The sequence below is a fragment of the Lagenorhynchus albirostris genome, chromosome 3, assembly GCF_949774975.1.
Source record: "Lagenorhynchus albirostris chromosome 3, mLagAlb1.1, whole genome shotgun sequence".
Classification (NCBI taxonomy): Eukaryota; Metazoa; Chordata; class Mammalia; order Artiodactyla; family Delphinidae; genus Lagenorhynchus; species Lagenorhynchus albirostris.
Genome location: NC_083097.1, coordinates 13747602 through 13768699, shown reverse-complemented (window position 1 = coordinate 13768699; position 21098 = coordinate 13747602). Strand labels below are relative to the sequence as shown.

Here is a 21098-nt window from a genome sequence, read left to right as displayed (position 1 = left end):
GCCTCCATCAGAGCCGAGCCCGCGGTTCCGCGGAGCAGCCGCCGCCGTCGCAGCCGGGCCCTCTGCGTCCCCTCCCCGTCCCGCCCCTCGGCCCCTGGCGCCCCAGGCTCCGTCCCCACCCTCCTCCCGCCCCGCTTTCCTCCCTCCTTTCTTCCTCCCCCCTCCTTTCTCCCTTCGCCTGCAGCCCGAGCCGGGGGCGCTAGCCGGGCTGGCAGGAGGGCGGCGGCGGTGGCCCCACCACCATGAGCTTTGAGGGCGGCCCCAGCGGCAGTCGGCGCCGCGGGGAGGAGAGCGGGGACGCCGAGCCGCCCCCGTCGCCTCCGCCGCCGTCGCCAGGAGAGCCAGCCTCGGTCCCCGCGCCCCCGCGCTACCTGCCACCGCTGCCCGCGCCGCCCGCGTCTCCCGAGCGCCCCGCGGGGCCAGACGAGTCGCCAGCGGAGGTGGTCCCGCGGCGCAGCGGCGCGGAGGAGCTGCCGCCGGCAGGGCAGGAGGTGGCCGCGGCAGGCGACTCCGGGGCAGGTCCGAGGCGCCTTCCGGAGACGACGGTCCCGGAGGCGGCGGCGGGGAAGGAGGGCCCCGGGGAGCCGGAGGTCCGCGCGGGTGGGGAGGGAGAGCGGCGGGGCTCCAGCGACCGGCCCGAGACGCGCTCGGTATGCAGCAGCCGCAGCAGCAGCAGCGGCGGCGGCGACCGGCGCTCCGGGCACCAGCACCAGCACCACCAGCCCATCTGCAAGATCTGCTTCCAGGGCGCCGAGCAGGTAAGGCCCGACGGGCCCCGGGCGCAGCTTGCTGTGGGGTCCGGCAGGGCTGGGCTGGCTCCCGCTCTCGACGGCGCCCTGTCAGCACCACGGACAGCGCCCGCCTCTGGGTTCCTGGGCTGAGCGGTTGCCTGGCAGCTCCTGCGCGTTCCCTTTTCCTTTCCTGTGAAAGCAGATACAATTGTCCCGGTGGCGAATAGTGTTTGCTTTGGGCTACGCTTGATTTTTTCTACCTGGTTTTGCAGTTACACATTCCTCAGGTGTTTTAGTGTTAATGCCATAAGTATCTCTTGTGTGAATTCCTTGATGGGTCTGGTTTATACATAGAGACAAACCTGTATTCCTTTTCTACAGGTGTATCGTGAGGCAGATAGTCTTAGAGGACAAACAGGGGGTGAGTCATGTCAAAACCAAAAAGGCAGGGTCTTTCCTTATTGCCCATTTTGGTGACTCAATATCACTGAGGTGAAAAGCATGTTAGAGTTTTCATAAGAGAACTAAAACTACTTTGACCTTGTGAAAGAAAGAAACACAATTCTAAAATTATAAACTCCATTAGAGGTGCATGCAAACTTACATGCGAGTAATCACAAAGACAACAGGGATAATACATCTCTCTTACAAAATGTGTGGTCTGAGAAAACATTAGGTTTAATATTTTTCAAAGTAAGGAAATTGCGTAAGAATATGAAGGCTTTCAGGAATATAGTCCCCTAAGTCAATATTTATGATGCCACAGTTAGAAAAAATAAAAGCATAATGCTATTGCAAGCTACTTTCTGGGATGGCATGCATTTCTTCTTTAGCAATGATTAAGAAAAACTGCAGAGGAATTGCATCTGACCGTCCACTTAAAAGTTATTAAAGAGATTTAATAGTACAGCTTTTCCCCTAGGGTATTGGGAGCTGTATCCTGCAGATATTTCGTATGTTGGTAGAACATTTATGTCATAACTCTAAGTAATATCTTTGAAATAGTTTTAAGACTTTAGTTGCATTCCCACCAGAGGTATGAACATTTAATTTCATTTTCTAGGATAGAGTTTGATGCTTGTATCCTTCTGGGTAAATGGCTTTGAAAGAAAAGAAAGCAACTGTTGGATTTTTAAAATAGAGACACAATATATATTCATACTGAGTTGTTTTCTTTCCAGGGGGAGCTGTTAAACCCCTGCCGATGTGACGGGTCCGTTCGGTATACACATCAGCTTTGCTTGCTGAAGTGGATCAGTGAGAGGGGTTCCTGGACCTGTGAACTCTGCTGTTACAGATACCATGTCATAGCCATTAAAATGAAGCAACCTTGCCAGGTAGACATTTGTGACATTTTTTTCCCCCTGAAATAATGTTGCTAGACACGAGAATATTTGCATATGCTACTTAAGACATTTTATGCAAATCACACTAAAACCAAGATTTAGAATTTGTAGAGATGTGCTTTGAGAAATCTGTGACATTTTTATCTGAGAAACTCAAAAGCCATTTTTATTCAAATGTTCTCCTTTATTTGTTGTTTATTGATGAAATTATACCCATCCTTGTTTCTAAAAGGGCAAGTTGGTACAAATGTCTTACACTCAATTAACTCAATTTTATTCATTAGAAACGTTACACAAATTATTTTGTTAATTTAAGCATTGAAACTCTAAACGGGCTCCATTTACAGAAAATAGATGCACGTAAAGCAAAACTTTACTAGTCTGAAAACTTTGGTTGAACCTATTAGTTCTAATCTGAACAGTCTTTTTACTTAACCAAGCTTTCTTTTTCATATGAGTTTTTTTCACAGTTACATTTTGCCTACTTTCATTCATTGCTCTGTTCAGCTACATAGTGGATGCAGAAGTATTCCCAAAGTTACTCTCAATAATACTACCGAAATTGTATATATTCTTAAAACTTTTAGTGCATAATCACATAATAACATAATGCCCATAACCCGACAAAAGCCCATGGAAAAATAGGCTTTTGGTTTTTTTTGGTATAGTGGAACGGATTCAGGTTCTTGGAATAGACTGGTGGGATGTAAAATAATATTAAGAATGACATCTTAGATTAAAGCAGAATAGTGTGTAGTTGATGAGATCTGACAATGACATGGGACTGAAGTTCAGCAGACATAAAAGAGTAGGTTCAAAACACAGAGACGAAGGAGATAATGGAAGGAAAAGGAAGAGGGACTTAAAGTTAGGAGGGAAACAGTGATAAGGTCTAGTGTTCTCTATTTCTATTTAAATTACCAAATTTAGTTTGCATTGAGCAATAAAACAGGTGAAATTGTTAGTGATTGCAGAAGGAATCTGGATGCTGAATTAATAATTTAAATTTCATAGTTTTTAGTTTGTGCATCCTTCATATAGTTGCAATTAATTTGCATCTCTGATAGTCACCATTTAAGGCATGACTAGCAGGTATGAAATGAAAGTATGAATTTTCTCAAGCTGATCTCAGGCTTATAAATAATTTGGAAAGAAGATGAATAACTAATGTGGATGAATGATGTTATCATGGTGAAGATAGGCACAAACCTGACATATTTTCTCAGAACTGCTAATTGATTGAACTACTTGGTATCAATTTATTGATCCATCATAGTTCTCTTGAAAAACAGAGGGAGACATGTCCAAATACCAGAATATGAGTAGTATAATTGAATCTGCAATAATTTTATGAATAGAGTATGTGGAGATGAGAAATGGAGAGCTTTGAGGCTCCAGTGAAAAGTCCCATGAGAAGTGCTATGGTCAGATGTTCAAGATTGCTAAATATTTCAAAAACTTTAACTTATGGCCACAATATATTAATTCACTTGGGCTGGTTACTTCTGAAGTAAATATAAATAGGTCCTTGATATAATTTTAAAATAGAGAAGAGACAAAGGGTTGGGGCAAAAAATACTAGTTACTAATTCTAATCCTATAGCAAAATGAGTTATTACTGTATTTTGCTTCATTTAAAAAAATCAATAATCATTTTAACAAAAACAGTTCCCGAAGTGTGTATATGATATGACCAAAAAATCAAAAGAAAACAAAAAGCAACCAAAAGCCAAAAACTAACCTGGTATTACTAATACATTTAAGATTAATTTTATTATGACATATGCAAAAACTGCTGTAATCGGTAGCCTGATCTGTTTGTTGCAGTGAACTGCAAAATAATATTTAGAAACAAAACTGATATGAGTATGATGATGGTAGTTCAGATCATGCCTGAGAACATAACTTACCAGGACTGCATTATACGTTTATAAAGCTCAGGACACTTAATGAACAGAAATCAGTTATAAAATCCAAAGTGTGGATTATTATACCTAGGAGTAGTTTATTCTCAGATAAAATGTGACTGATTGTCTGACATTTCTATTACTGATGACCCAGAAACTGAGCATTTACTCTGATTTTTGGGTTTCTCCCTTGCTGGTGTGAGGCTAATCAGATTTAGCATTTATCATATTCGTGCTTTTATGGCATGGCAGAGATCCGTTTCCTCATGGCACAGGATCAAACAGGAACCATGTTATGACCCTCCCCTTCACTTTCCATATCCCTTTGTTCTAAGTATAGAGCCCTCCCAGAGCTGTGAGTGGGTGGTTCCTTGGACGTTCAAGAGAATAATAAACATTTACCGAACACTTACTTTGTGCCAGGCACTGTTCTAAGTGCTTTACACATAGTGATACTGATATTTAGTCTTCAAAATAAACCTATGAGGTAGAGAATATTATTATCTCTATTTTATATGGAGGCAAACTGAGGCACAGAATAGTTAAATAACCTCTACTAGGTGCATATCTAGTAAAAGGCAAAGCCAGGATTCAAACAGTCTGGCTCCGAGGTTCATGGTCTTAGCCACTGTGCCCCCACTGGAAAGTGTTTTTTCAACTTCCTTGTAGCCATCCTGATGTGTCTGGGTCCACCACGACTAATCCTGTGTTATGCTAAGTCAAGCAGGAACTGGTTTCAGCCTGAGTCTCTTTGAGGGTCTAGAAAGGCTTTGACTATCTATTGCTGTATAGTCAAACTACCTCATATACTTAGTGGTTTAAACAACAACCATCATGTATTATCTCTTAGGAGTCTGCGGGTTGACTGAGATCAATTGGGAGGTTGCTGTCCACATGCGGCATCATTCAGAGTTTTGACTGGATGGGAACATGCAAGGTGGCTCACTCATTTGACTTGCTGTTTGTGCTGGCTGTTGGTTGGAAGCTCAGTTGGGGCTGTCAGCTGGTTACTCACTTCTCTTTCCATGTGATTTGGATAGCTCACAACCGTGATGATTGGGTTCCAGGAGCATAAAAGAGGAAGTTGCAGATCTCTTAAGGCCCAGCCTTGGAAGTGACATGCCTTTATGTCTGCTGCACTCCCTTGATTGAAGCAAGTCACAGGATCAACCAGATTAAAGAGAAGGAAAAATAGACTCCACCGCTGGAGTCTGCCCTTCTTTAAAGGGAGTGGACCTCTTTAATCCACAATAGGAGATAGCTTCTAAAATGGCACTCTCTACCTACTCTGATCTTTACATTTGGTCCTCATCAGGTCCAGGTCAGTCAACAGGCATCACCATCACTTCCCTCCCAGGGCTCAGAAATCAAGAAGGTTAAAAAAATGTATGGGAGTTTGACTTCATCAGTGGTGCTTGATGCATATACTAAACCACTTTCAGAAGTGATTATTGCCATGACGTACCTCTGGGTGCTCAGAGGGACATGGGGACAGAGAAGGAGAAGAAGAGCTAACTAGGAAGCAGGTGTGTGTGAGGAAACCATGTTGCACTGTGTCTAAAACCTTAGTTTTAGACACAGAATTCTAATCTCAATGAGAATTTGGGTCTAAATCTCCCCATTTTGTGAGATTTTAGTGATGATTAATCTGTTTAATCATGTTTAATGCTTAAACACGACCCAATAGAAAACTGATGTATCCTCTACAATATATTTAAACCTTAATTACTGTATCATTAGCAGTAGGAGTTAATTAAGACATTAGAAATAATTAACATGCATTTACGTTCCTACCTCCTTGCAGAATCTCTTTTATCGATTACCATATTCAAGATGATGCATTAATGATATTTTAAGAGTAAAAGCTAATTCTGTTTTGAATCTCACAGTATGGTATAAAATAAGTGCAATCTAAGAACCTATAAGATCAAATTTATTTTGAGATGGTGATATTTTAAACTAATTAAGCGAGTATATTTAGGGTTATGAATGCTTTCAGTACTTTTTCGAGAAATAGAGATGTTTGAAGAGATGACATTTACTAGATGAAGTGTTGTACGGGAAACTTTAAACTTTTTGTAAGGGATGGACTATAATGCCTAAACATAGGAAAATAGAGCGTTCACGGAAGGCAATAGCTGTGTTACCGTGGACGAGTTACTTAACTATTTGTGCCTCAGTTCACTCATCTTTAAAAGATAATAATGGCGCCTGTTTTATACGTATTTTGAGGATGAAATACATACATACCTATGGAGTGCTTAGAATAGTGCTAACAATAGTAGGTGTCATTTTAGTGTTGGTGCTGATGATTTTTACTTGTTCAATCAGCTAGCAGATGGGGACCTTCATTTGCTCACAGCAACAGTGCTCACAGGTCCCCGTTATTTCCTTCAATCTCTTGTCACCAAAATGAAGTTAATGACTCTTCTTTCCATATCATTCTTTATCTCTGGATATTTACTCCCTGCTTTTTCTAGGTGAGCCCACCTTGGTTTCTGACCAAATTTGTTATTGTAAATAAAGAAGGAATCAGCATTTAAAAAATCAGATGTAGGGCTTCCCTGGTGGCGCAGTGGTTGAGAGTCCGCCTGCCGATGCAGGGGACACGGGTTCGTGTCCCGGTCCGGGAAGATCCCACATGCCGTGGAGCGGCTGGGCCCGTGAGCCATGGCCGCTGAGCCTGCGCGTCCAGAGCCTGTGCTCCACAACGGGAGAGGCCACAACAGTGAGAGGCCGCCGTACTAAAAAAAAAAAAAAAAAAAAAAAAAAAAAAAAAACTCAGATGTAGTGAGCTATAATGATCTCAGCACATGGGAGCATATTTACTCTCCAGTCGTCCCTCCCCATGGGTCTTCATTGGAGTCAGCTCATAAGCGGAGTTATGAGATACTTTTGCATGTGGCCAAGCACAAGGCAGCGCTCTTCGGCGTCACTGGGTACCGGTGTGTGTTTATGCTTTGGAAAGGCCCCTGGTGGTTGGGGTGTATGTGAGTAAAGCAGGAGGTTGAAGAACCCCCAGAGATCCCGGGCAAGGGGAAATCGCAAAGGACACAGGCAGGTAGTCCAGCATCAGTCACAGCGAATCGTGGTGTCCATCAGCTTTTTTTCCTCCTTTGTTACTCAGAGCACCAGAGGAAAGGACTGGCAAGGGACTTGCGGAGTAGGGATTGAGACTTGCAGATGGGCCACCTGTCTTTGAGGATAGTAGAGCCCTGGCCATCTTTACCAGCCTTTAACTTTTGTATTAGTCTTCCCCTTACTGCTTTTCCTTTAAACTCTTAAAATGGGCTGTCAGCAGCAAGTCTTCTTACAGCAGTGAGAATGACTGGAGAGACTCCTAGGAAGGAGGGTAGTTTTCATTTTTATCCATATTCTTATCATGATGGGGTTCATCATGATAGTTTTGAATTAGAGAGGAAGTTGGCACTAGGTAGGTTCACCTTGGCTACTGTTCTAAGGTGCAGCTTCTGAACCTATTTGTAAAGCGTTTATAGAACTTTAATGAAATTCTTGAGGGCCCTCTGATCATTATTTTCCTAAATAGGGCTCTGTCATGAAAGGGGTATTTCCTTCTTCAGAACTGATTAAGTTGTTCTCATGACATAGCTGATGCACTAGAAGAGACTGACAAATCCTCATTGAAAATTGACGTGCGATTTTGAAAGTGTATTAAGAAAACGTCAGCGAAAACGTCAGCGCATGACAGTGTTGCATGCTGTCAGTTGAAATACTTTAAGGCGTTTGTATTTTATGGATTAAGAATGTCTGCATACATACAGCCTGGTTGAAGTGGTAAAGCCACCACTTTTACTTCTCTAACTGTTGCTCTTATAGGTTTGATAGCAAATGACAAGCAGAGGGGAAGCTTTTTATTACCATGCCTGAATAACTAAGGAACAATGTTAAAACGTAATATTTAAATACATGTACTGACATATTTGATAGGTAATTAAAAACGTCAGAATTAACAAAGAACACATCACGAGGCAACTCTCTGGCCTTTGAGGTGATTTTTGTTTCATTTGCTTACTAATTCTCAAAACACTCAAATCTGCATTTTACTCACTAGAACAGATTAATGATCCTCTAGTGAATAAAATATGTAAATTATACTTTGTCTACTACTCTAGCCATCTTATTTACTGTATAGACCATATGTACAGTGATTTTACAATTTGTTTCAAAGCCAGATGGTTCTGAGATGGTAGTAAAAAAAAAAAACGATGGGGACCATTTAGGGCATCGTGGACTGGTGTTTGCTTTTATCCTTTATGCAGAGAGGATTGGGGCTGATGTGGTCCCGATGGTGATAACTCTCCAGAACTTTCTTCTCCACATGTGTTTGCTTTTCTACCTTCTTTATAGCTCTTTTTAAATGTATTTTCCTTTCGACGGCTTTCTCTTCTTTGCTCTCTTGGCCTCTCCACTCAGCTGCCTGTAGAAGAAAGGAAGATCTGAGTGGGATAGATTTTGGAAAAGATTATGTGACACAGCTCAATGTAGCTTGACAGTCATTTTCTTGGTCACTTTGTGGGTATTCAGTGAGTATTTGTGGTATGAATGAGTGAATGAATACATGAGTCAGTGTTTTAGAAAGGTAGAGAGAATCATGGGGGTCATGTTCATATTTCTGCAGTGAGAATATGACTTAAGGAAACAAGTTGCATTTACTGCTCACCCATTAGCCATCTACTGTCAATTTTCAACTTGTTCTTAAATTGATCTGATAATTCTATTCTGAATCTGCCTGGGAAAATATGTTCAGTTCTTCAGACCACAGGAAGAAGTCTTAAGAGCAGGATCTATTTTTAAAAACCTAAAATTAAAAAAAAAATGCTTCCAGTGAGACATATCTGCTCTTTTCAGAAAATAAAATGTCATGAGAAAAGCCTCAGTGAATGTGAAATTACCCATGTGTGACACACTTGGTTTCTTGAGGTTGTCACTGGTTGAAGGATTTCATCTAGCATTTGTTCAGAGAATTTGAATAATTTGTTGGAAATTTTACTGTATGATTGAAGATATAGATGAACTGCTAGGAATGTCTACTGGGTATAATATTTTTGATGTGAAATCTGCCACTGGGCTGAAAACAAGGTGACGGATTTTTTTTTTTCAATGAGCAGTTTGTACAGCTGCAACATAACTTCGAAAATGAGTTTCCACTGGTGAGTACAATACTCCAACACAGGGAAAGGCAGCAAGAGAACAGACTCTTTATCCCTTACTCATTTCCTGCTTTGTCTTGGCGCGTGGCTTTGCTGTGATGTGACTGATGTTTGCTGAAAGGATTGGAACAAAGGAAACTCAGCTTCCTTCTATTTTTGGACCTTCTAAGAGTAGAATGGGATGACTCTGAGGGCACAGCTCGAGTGCTTCCGACCCTTCAGAGTGGCAGGGAGGGGACGAGATAATCACCTACAATTACAAGTAAATGGATGGCAGACACTGAGGACTTGGCCAAGAAAAACTGCACTTGTGGCTTGTGCTTTCTGTATCCTTGGACATTCGACAGCTTCTTGCCTGTGCCCATAACTCATAATTCAACAGCTGTTCTTATGACTCAGCCAAATGAAGTCCCACATGAGTAGAGGTGGGCTGGGAGCAGTCCCGTGGGAAGATGTGACAAAAACCTGGAAGCGTTTATGTGTAGGTAAAGTCGATAAGAGAATTTACTGGGGAGATATTCCTTTAGGTGTATATGCTCTGAAAGCTGCTGTCTGGAAACCTGTTTTTTTCTTCAGTTTTCATCTCTTTGACATAGTTCATTTTGACTGATGACGCCTGGGCACTGTATCCTTAACATGGTAACAGAGTTCCATTGCCCTAGTGTGCCTTTTGGTTTCATTTCTCATTTTGGCATGCTAATTATGTGCAAGTGGCCAAGGCTTAATTTGGGCGTAGGGGGCCCTCCTCATATGAACTGAGCATCAAGCTCTTATTTCGGGAACCCTCTGGGCACTCCTTTGTTATATATGGACGTGCAGTTGTGCGCTGACACTTACGTGTCATGGCTCCGAGGTACAAAATAGTTCAGATAAACAAGGAACTATTTCAAGAAATATATACAGGCTTGCCTTGGTTTGTTCAGCTTGTTTTTTTTTTAAAAAAAAGATTTTAAGAAGGATAACATCTCTCACAAATATTAGGGGATTTTACTTATTGTGAAAGAATATTCCAGAAGCCACGGGAAAGACTTTTGCTCTTTTCTCCCCCCGCCCCAGTATTAACTTCTTTTCTGTGTTACATTTGCAGATTTTAATATCAGTATGTATGTAAGTGCCCCCTCTATTAATTTAAAGGAAAAAAAATAAAGAAAATTAAAAAAATTTTACCAAATTTTGGTAAAATTAGTTGCAATCTTGAGAGTAGGGTAGTAAAGAGCACAGGATTTGCCAGGCATACATTGAGCATTCAGTATTTCTCTTACCCTCCTTCCACCTCTTTCTTTCTTTTCTTGACATACCCGTATCTTTTTAGTGGGAGCAAGTAGATGGGAGGTTTCCGGGGGAACCTCCAGTTCTTTGGAGAGAAAGACACAGTGAACAGGGGTGACAGCCCTTGCCCACATTGTGTTCTCTAGGACCAACAAGCATGCCCAAGTGCAAACCTGGAAGGTTAAAGAAAATCTTGAATGAAAAATCCCTTTCAATCCCCTCCCGAACTGTCTTTCTTTACCTTTCATACCACAGTAGCTTCTATGAAAGGCATTTTCAGATCTAGACAAGACTTTTCGGCAATTTGAGAAGTAGTAGAAAGAAGTAGGAAAATGCCAACAAAATTACAACTAACTGTAGCTTTGAGTGACACATGGTCCTTAGACTATGGGGGGAAAGACACTGAAACCTCCTTGGGTAGTTTAGTGAAACGTGTAAGGATGGGTGAGGAATCTCTCTACCTCCTGTCTGCCTCTTCTCTCTGACCTACACCCTACTAAGACTGAAGATAGTATGTGTTACATAGGAGGAAATCTGAGGAAGAAATATGTTACTTTCATTTTGGACATGATTAAGCTCTACTACAGTAAACTCTAGGGGAAAATTGTCAAGCATTCCTTGAATTGCTTGTGGGGGAAATTCCAATGCCAAGTGATGGTGAATGCGTGGAGATTATTAATATAACAGGGCATAGCGTTGGATGAATATGTGTTTATTTTTCGTTTAGAAGATGATCTTACTCATATCAAGGGGTGGCCTCAAAATATTTCATCTTTTTTCTCCTACTATAAATCAAATAATCAGTACTTCTTTATCGATTATTTTTTCCCTGATCAATAAACCACTACCATGTTGCAGGCACTGTTCTAGGTTCTAGAGCGCCAGAATTTGTTAAAACAGGCAAGACCTCTGCTTCTAAATTTAAATTCTTGATGATAAGGGACAAACAGTAAGTGAACAAACTAGGTAATTTTAGATTATGTTAATAATTCCAGTGGAAAAGAATCTGAGTGATTAAAAAAATGGAATCCTACAACGAATCATGTGATACTGGATTAGAGGTGGGAACATCAGTATAAACTCATGTTTTGCTTAATATAGATACAAACGGTTACATATGGAAATATTTTTAGATCTGTGCTTGTGCATGGGTTAGTATACACACATACATTTCCTAGCTCTGTCTATTGAGAAGGCCTAATAGTAACACCCCAGTAACAATAAGTTTACCTAGCTCCAGATCTTGGTTTCCAAAACCATTCTCCAATAAAAGGAACCAGTCTCATACAAGGTGCTATTCTTACACGAGATGAGACTGGAGTATCTTGCTCCAGAAAGTGGAGTGCTCAAAAAGACAAAAGGATGAGGCATAGCAAAGGAACATAAGAGCCAACTTGAAAGAGCCCCCAGTGGCTAAACCAGGAGTGATTTGAGCAATGAAACAAATAATGTAGTTTTGGGTTATAACCTAAACTCTAATATGAACATCTATGAGTGCATATTGTTATAAATAAATGACTGAATGAATCAGTAAATGGGGGAAATAGACAATCTCCCTTACAGAAGAATTCCAAATTATTTATTTATATACCATCCCCTCCAGGAGGTGGACCTCAACTCCCCCTGGCCCTTGAGTGTGGGCTGTACTTGGTGACTTGTTTCCAAAGAGTAGATTGGTTACAGAGTGGAAAGTGGGGAGAGGGAGTAACTTTACAGTGGAGAAGCCTGGCAAATGCTACCTAAGCCCGGTGGCCAAGTTTAACATTATCGGTGATGTCATGTTGATACTGTATACCTTCGGTATGATGTAATGAGACTACTTTATCTCTGTGGTCTTCCCCCTAAAACTCCATAGCCCTAGTTTAACCATGAGAAAAACAGCAGGTCAAACCAAGTCGGGGGACAGTCTGCAAAATACCTGACCGGTACTCTTCAACACTGTGAAGAAAAAACAAGGAAAGTTTGACAAACTGTCACAGAGCAGAGAAAGCTAAGGAGACATGATGACTAAATGTCATGTGGTGTCCTGGATGGAGTCCTGGAACAGAAAAAGGACATTAGGGAAGAACTAGTGAAATCTTAGTAAAGTGTGGAGCTTAGTTAATATTATAGTAACGTACCAGGGTTGGTTTACTAAGTTGTAAATAAATGTACCTTAGCAACGTAAGAGGTTGACAGTAGAGGAAACTGTGTGCAGCATATATGGGAACTCTTTGTACTATCTTTGCAACTTTTATGTACATCTAAAGCAACTTTAAAAAATTCAGTTTCTTAAAAATTAAAAAAAAATTTTTTTTATTTTTTGTACGCGCTGTGCAGCATGTGGGATCTTAGTTCCCTGACCAGTGATCCGACCTGCACCCCCTGCAGTGGAAGCACTGCAGTCTTAACCACTGGACTGCCAGGGAAGTCCCCCGTGTTTTGTTTGTTTGTTTGTTTTAAAGGTATGGGGAAGGCTAAGTGTATTTAGACAGAAGGGGTAGGGAAAGTCTTTGAAGAGATGACATCCGAGCTTAGATCTAAAGACTGATGATGATTCCCCTCTGAAAAAACTCTTTGAAGAGCATTCTGGAAGGGGGAGCGGCTAGACTAAAGACTAAGTAGGAAAGAGCTTGTTGCGTTGAAGGGAGTAAGAAGAAGTCCACGAGTGAGTAGGAGTAGGAGACCTTGGGGAAGCCGGGATGCACCTTACCACGGAGGCCATCGTGAGGGAGGCGTGTTTCACTCTAGGAGCAATGGGACATCACTGTAGAGTCTCAGGCAGAGGAGCAATATAATAAAAGTAACAAATGCCTTTGGTTACCTTGTAAAGACTGGGTTGGAAGGAGCCTGGGCTGAGAGCAGGGTGCTGTTAGAATGCTCCCCGATGGCTGGGAAGGACATAACAGGGGCGCTCATATTAGGATGATGGCAGCAGAGATGAAGAAGAGTGGATCCATTTGAAAAATGCTTTGAAAGTAGAAGCAAGAGTTAAAAAAATTTTTTGTAATTTATTTTGTGGCAAAACACCTGAACTGAGTTGAAGCTATTTATAGTCTTTATCTCAGGTAGTGTCAACTTTCATATATTTTGCCATAGAAATATTGTGATTGGTTACAGGATGTTGACCTAGATCCTGCTGAGCATGTGGGATATTACATAATACAATAAAAATGTACCATATCATTTTCAAAATCTGGACAATTTGGAATTCTGAAACACATATGGCCCAAAGTGTTTTGGGTAAGGGATTTTGGTCTAACATATGGTCTATCTTGTAGAATTGTTCCATGTGCTCTTAAGAAGAGTGCGTATTCTGCTGTTGTTGAGTGGTGTGTTCTATAAAGGTCTGCTTGGTGTAGTTAGTTTTTAGTGTTGTTCATGTCTTTTATTTCCTTGTTGATCTTTTGTCTAGTTGAAAGTGGGGTATTGAAGTCTCTAAATGTCATTGTTGAATTGTCTTTTTCTCTCTTCAATTCTGTCAGTTTTTGCTTTATATATCTTGGGGCTCTGTTATTAAGGGCAAATACATTTGTAAGTGTTAAATCTTCTTGACAGATTGACTTTTTTATCATGAGAAAATGGCCTTGGTCTCTAGTAACAATTTTTATCTTTAAGATATTGGTATAGCCACTCCAGCTCTCTTTTGGTTACTGTTTTGTGATGTATCTTTTTCATTCTTTTACTTTCAACCTATTTGGTTTTTGAATCTCAAGTGTGTCTCTTGCAGACAGCATATAGTTGGGTTATTTGGACCTGTATATAGTTATTCCTGAAATAGAGCCTTACGAAAGTCAACGAATGTTGTTGAGATTGCTTTTTTTGTGCAATTATCAATTTAGAAGGATCTGTTATTCTGTTGGAAGACGTACAATTCTGCCAGGTTTTGGATTTGTTGTTTATTCATTTATTTATTCATCCATTTAATAATCCAGCAAATATTTATTAATTACTTTACTAGGTGCCAGGCACTGTTCTAGGGACTGGAGATGAAAAAAAGAATAAACAAAAGAAATAAAATCCCTGCCCTCAGAGGGCATACATTCCAGAGAGGGAGACTGATAATATACAAGTAAAAATTCCAAGTAAAAGAATTAGTAAATTAATTAATGGTAAGTGCTAAGGGAAAAACACTGGGCAAAGAAGGGGGATATGAAATGTTGAGAGGGGTGGTTAAAATTTTAGATGAAGTGGTTAGGGAAGGCCATCTTTGATGTTGATTGACAGAAATTCTTCATCTATGGCTTTCTAGAAATAAGATATACTAGTGAATATTTACCATGATTAGTTTTCCTGCTGAAGTACATTTCATTCTGAGTTTTAGTTTTCCACAAGTGGACTGGAGAGGTCAATACTTTACAGCCTATAGTTTTATAATTTGCATCAATATATTAAATGCCTCAATAGGGGCCCAATTTCCTTGATCCGTTGTATGTATATCTTGGATATTATGGTGAATATTCAAGACATTGGTTTTAAAAGCCAGGAAAAAAGGGTACGATCAGACAGGTATTAAGAGAAAAAGAGTAGTGAGAAATAGTGAAAAATGTATTCTAGATTCTAAGAATCACAAACGCTCAATTTGCTCTTCCTGAGTTATTTAAAATATATGTTTATGTTGTCACATTCACTGTTCAAGCTACAGAATTATCAAGGGGTTAGGATCTTAAAAGCCATCATCACATATGAGAAACATATGAGAAATTCAGCCTATTTGAATTATAACTATTTTAAATACTGATTTTATGAGTATATTTTATAAATACAGTGATAATAAAACACTCTTCTAGGACAAATACATTTTATTTCTGTTGAAAAACACACATTTTCTGAGATGGATTGTTTTGAAGAGAAGCTCCATCACCTCATGGAATGCCATCGAGGAAACTTGGCTCTTTGGAGAATGAATGTGTGAGGCTTTAATTTTCAAGTTACTATAATTAGGAGCTATTGATGTGGCTTGTACATGACTTGGCCACTATGAAAGTCATGCAGTGGCTGAAAGAGGGGAAATGACTTTTTATGTTGCTCTTAGAGCTACAGAAATTGATATTTGGGCTTCCAAAATCCACTTGACATAAATGGCTTCCATTAATCAGTGCAGTGGCATGCTGGGCAGCCCATCTTTGTTGAATCTCTGTCATTGACAGAGAATGAACACAAAGGAGTTCTGAAGGTTGAACACTTCTTCCTCCTCTTCAGAAAACTTTTAATAATATGGAGACAAATTTTGTTTGAGCTTATGGTACTTGGAATAATCCGTTCCCCAGATTTGATGGGAAATGTCATCTGAAACTTAAAGCCCCTAGCTTTTGAAGGCATGAGCATAAGTGGGTTAGTAAGATCTTTTATTCAGGAGAAAAGGGATGGTTGTTTCATGGGGAGTGAGATGTTATAGTCATGAACATGTACAGGAAGGAAGATAGATCATTCTTAGGACAAGTAGTCTCCATGGAGCCCTAGTGTGGGTTTCCTTTGTTTGTTTAATTGTACTGGACTAGTTTAGATCATCTGTTAAAAGTCTAAAACCTTTCAAGATAAGTCAGTATCTTGAGGGTTTATATAAAGAGCAAGCATCTGATTATTGGCATCCCTTTTGCTAATTAGATGTCAGAAGAGCTTCTCTGGGCAACTCTGCCCTCTAGTGTCTCCTGATAACTATAGTCATGTTCTCGAAATTTGACCCATGGTGCCCAGAATTCCATTAGGTTAGAGATATTTATATATATATTTTTCCATCTCGTTTGAAAATAAATTTGGCCTAGGTTCCATTTACTTAAAAGGCTTTGACATCCGTTATTATTTACCTAATTTGTTTCAGAAAAGGCACTTCCCCCCACCCCCCAATTTGATTAGATTTTGATTATATCAAACATTGTCTGTTTTTTTAATTCCACTTTGCAAGTTTGGGGGTTTAAACTTTAGTCTGTTCAGAGGTTTTGGAATAACTACTTATTAAATAGTTTAAGAATATAAATCATGTGAACTCAAGCAGAATGTTAAATCCATTTAAAGTTATTTTAGGGAGTACTTTCACATTTTGATTGGCCGTTGAATATTTGGGTACAACAAGTTTAAACAGAAGATAATTACGACATCTAGCGTCTCTGCCAAAGTATTTGTAACATTGATGATCAAGTATTTTAGATATTTTTGAAATAAGACGAAAAGAATATCCCTTATTTGGATTCATGTATTTAAGAAAAACTGTTGACCAAATATTGGGGCAGTTTTATTATTTGAAAGAGAAACTGATTATATTTCAGCTTCTTTTGTTCAGCTTTAGTCTTTTTCAAAGAGGGCCTTTTATTTTGCTCAGGGCAACATTTTTAAAGAGTATTAGATGAGAAGCAATTTTCATGATGTAAAACTTAGGAACTATGTGTGAAAATGAGGTTTTTAATTACTGCTGATTGTTTTTACTAATGGCAGGTCATCTTGCTTGAGGGAGAAAATTTTTTCCAAGAGGGTTAAGTTCTTAGCTAACAACCAGAGGTACCTTAATTAAGCGGTCCCGGCCATCTCCTGAGGTTCGTCACTCGGGGGATGGACCATGAAGAGTGAGTGTTTCTGTCTGGTTTTGAGTCCCCAGGAAAGGCTTTGTACCCTGGAAATAACTGGAATAAAAAAAAAGCAATAGAGGAAGGAAAAAGGAAAGATAGAATTTTCTTTTTCTAAATGGGAACTATATTTTTATTTTGGAGGTACAAAACATTTCAAGAACATTAATAGTGGGTATTAGACAAACAGGTTATTTGTCTGGAAGTATGTGACTATCCTTTCCAGAGCAATGAGGCCGCAGTTACTCTTAGTTCAATGCTTGGAAAAGATGACCTATTAGTTACTGAAAATGAACAATACATAACTAGCTCAAAGAACTTGGTTAGTAACACTGTCCCTGCCTTTTTGGCTGAGTAACTCATTTATTAAGAAGGACAGGAAAGCATGGTAAAAGGTGGAAAGGATGTTATGCTCTGTCGGGGAAAACCATTTCAACACTGTGGTTTCCAGCATCACAGGCCGGGTGGGGGCCTGTAGGTATATGAGGCTTCCGATAGATGACTATGGGAGCATAACATTCATTAAATATGTTTTAAATAGGGATAAGGTGGGGGGGGACTTTAAGTGAACAGATAAATATATAAAAGAAGTACACTGCCTTTTACATAAAGATACTCTTGCCTTATTAAAAATTGGAAAGTATTTTGAGGCCAGCATAGATTTCAGAGAAGATTTAAAAAGCTAAACATGATAATGATTGCATAAATTAGCGTGGTTAATTTGTAGCTGAATATCTTGATCGTGTATGTTTTAGTTTGGACAGCTAGAAAAATGTTCTTCCTCAGATTTTCATAGGGTGAGAAAAATGGCTTATGTTACTTAGTAAATGCCTTTTTGTCTGAGTAGCAGACCATAGGTGCTAAATGAAATAAACACAAGTAAATTAAAATTATTTCATGAGAACAATAACATGTTTTCAGCAGTTAAGTCTTTAGCAAAATACAGAGCGTATTCATTTTATGGTGCTATTGCAGCAAAGGGTTGATAGCAAATTGGGACAGTTTTCAATGAAATAGCATGAAGTTTCATTGAGAGTAAGGAGAGAAATTCTTACATCAATAATGTGTCTGCATTACACGTTCTGTATTAAAACATATTCCTTTAACCATTTCCCAGCAGCTCCGCATTGACATAAGACTAGTATTTCCATAAAGAACTAGAAGAATATTGGCCCTCGTTGAAGGCAGTTTTAGTTTATAGTTTGAAGGCAAACTATACTTCAGATAAGGTGCTAATTATATATGGATGACAGTTTTATGATCTAAAAAGTAACACAGAACTCCTTATCAATTGTGAGTCAGAATTTGGCCAGCACTTTAGAAGCGAGCTCATTTCTCATGTGGTATCAGAGTCTGATAATGGAATTTCTTCTACATGTCTGATCAAAACCAAACAGTGCCAGCAAAGTGACTTTACAATGATTAAATTATACAATTATTATCTTTTAAGGATCTAGTAAATCCATTCAGAACTCAGTACAAAAATTATATTGCTTTGTATACTTAGAGATATTTATGGATTAAAACTAACTTGATTGCATGGCAAGCAACAGTGTAAAGTGATGTAGATTAGACAAGCGTTTACTTTAAACAAATCCCAGTACATCATTTCCAGGACTGAAAGTGTTTCTTAAGTGTGGTTGAGAGCGATCTGGTGTAGGAGGATGCAGAGTATGTTTGGGCATCTCCCCTTGTACACGCTTTCTCAGGCTGACTGTGGCTGAGCCTTTGATGAGCTCAGAAAATAAGCACATTTATTGTAAAGTTTGTGTCGCACTACAAGGACTGCTTATAGAGATTCTAACTGATAATAATAATAGCTGCCATTTATTGAGCTCTTGTGTGCTTAAGAGGCGTTGCCTGACTTAATTCTCACAAATGCTATAAGAACGAGCGTGTAGAACAATGTATCTCACTTGGAGGTGCTTCAGTATAAGTTGTGCCCGCATGTACAGGATCAATCAAACTCTCTGGCGTTCAGAAAAGTTTAAATCATTTTGGGAAAATGGAAAAACACTTTCCCACCTGTTAAGGAGCCTGAATCCTAGTTTATGAGTCACCACATATCACTATGAGATTTGGGGTAAATTTAATAATTTACTGAACTGTTTTTAACTACACAAGTAACTCAGGAAAACATAATAAAAAGTATGTTAAAATTTTAGTAATTCAGATAATACAGAGACCAGTAAAATGGATAATTCCTCTCTTTTTTTACCCACAAGGCCCCACCCCAGTCCAGGTAATCACTGTTAAAACATTGGTCTGTGGCCTTCTAGTACTTTTTGAAGAATGCATTTACACGTATATACATATATGTTTGTGTATTTATAGCATTTTTCCCTCACTTCGTGCCTTATTCTTTAGTTTCTTTTACTTGATAGTAAGTCATCACACATGACTATTACTTTTTTAACTAATGCATTAATTATATTCTTCAGAATGAATCTAACAATTTATTTAACAGTTTTCCTGTTGAGGGACACTTAGGTAGTTTATAATTTTTCACTGTTATAAAAATGCTGCAGATAACCCTACACACATGTTGGGAACATTACGGTAGGATTGAGCCAGATGTGGAAATCCTGGGTTATGAAGTACGTGCCGTTAAACTTTTGAAAGACACTTGCAAATTGACCACCAACAGCACTGTATTAATATGACTCTCTGTCAGCAGCGTGAGACAGTGGCCATTTTCTGTATCTTCAGCAACACTGGAAATCATCAATTATTAATTACTAGTAAACTAAATTATTAATGTTTTATACAAGTAATAGCTTGTCATTTTAAATTGCATTTTCTTAATTATTAGTGAGGTGGAATACTGCTTTCTGTGTTTACTAACCATTGGCATTTCTGTGTGTGTGCAAATATGTTCATATCCTTTGCCTGTTTTTGATTGAGATCAAGTTTATTTGTTTAAAAATTTACGTTCACATCATTACAAACTTTTCCCCTTTTCTTGGCCAGCTTGATCTGTCAGTTTCTCTTATATAACTTAGAATCTAATTGGGATATAGACATTAACAAGTCATCATGCAGTTAATTTTTAAACGTATGAGGATTATCTTTGTGTTACTGATAGCCTTGTGATTAGAAAACATACTTGATATGAATTCAGTCTTTCAATATTTGGTGAGACTTGAATTTTGGCCAGCTATATGGTTAATTTCTGTAAATGTGTGATGTGTGCTTGAAAAGAATGTGTTTTCTTCAGTTATTGGATGCAGTTTCTCAAGTTTAATTGGATTGTCCAGTACAGCTTGCCCCACCCCTTACAGAATTTTTGAGTTCCTAAGGTGAAGCTAACAGATTTGTTGGACATGTAGCTACAGAAAGCTCCTTTCCCAACCATGTCAGATAGGATTTGGTTTAGATGCCAGTGGTGAATATCCAAAATATCTGAAGCTCAGAAAATATAAGAATTTCTTTCTTTCTTTCATAAAAATATCAGGGAAGGTGCTCCGGGGCGGTGCAGGTGCTCCATGTGTCAGAGTCCAAGCTCTTCCTCCTATTGTCCCGATATATGTGACCTCCATCTCAAGTTCATCTTATTGCCGATAATGGCTGCTTCAGCTTCAGACATTACATCTACATTCCAGGACAAAGGAAAAAAGAAGGGAAAGAACACTCCTCTAGATATGTGTGGAAATGTCTAGAGGCCACTTCTCAGAAGTGGGGCACAGTACTTCAGACTATGTCCCATGGGCTACCACTTAGTCTGATGATCACATCTAGCTGCAAGGCAAACTAGGAACTGTTTGGTCTTTGTTCTGGTAGCCTGCGACCAGCCTAATTTTGGGAGGACTTTAACAAAAGGGATAAATAGGTATTGAGCAACGATTAGCAGTCTCTGCTATAAGTTCTATCAATACGTACATCTATCAGTTAATACTCAGTTTATTGAATATAAGTGTCCTGAAGTATAAAGAATACCACACTTAAGTTTGTGTGCAATCTTTGTTAAAATACTTAGAACTCCACCTTTTCCACATCTTAAACACAACTCTGAGCATGCTGTACCCCTTCTTAAGAGCCTCTTCAGCAACTACCAGTCGCCTACAGAGTCACATTCATGCTCCCTAGCATGGTGTTGACGTCAAGGTCTTAACTGAGCTGGCCGTATCTGAAGTTA

At 39.4% G+C, this 21098-nt stretch overlaps 1 protein-coding gene across 1 annotated transcript in view; it reads left to right on the top strand.

The window, feature by feature from the left end:
• Positions 1 to 242: 242 nt before the first annotated feature.
• MARCHF11 (membrane associated ring-CH-type finger 11) overlaps positions 243 to 21098 on the top strand; it is a 125601-nt gene continuing 104745 nt past the window's right edge. The window contains exons 1-2 of the mRNA XM_060145993.1: positions 243 to 758; positions 1913 to 2068. Coding sequence (XP_060001976.1) covers positions 243 to 758; positions 1913 to 2068 — 672 coding nt within the window. The remainder of the gene's footprint in view (positions 759 to 1912; positions 2069 to 21098) is intronic.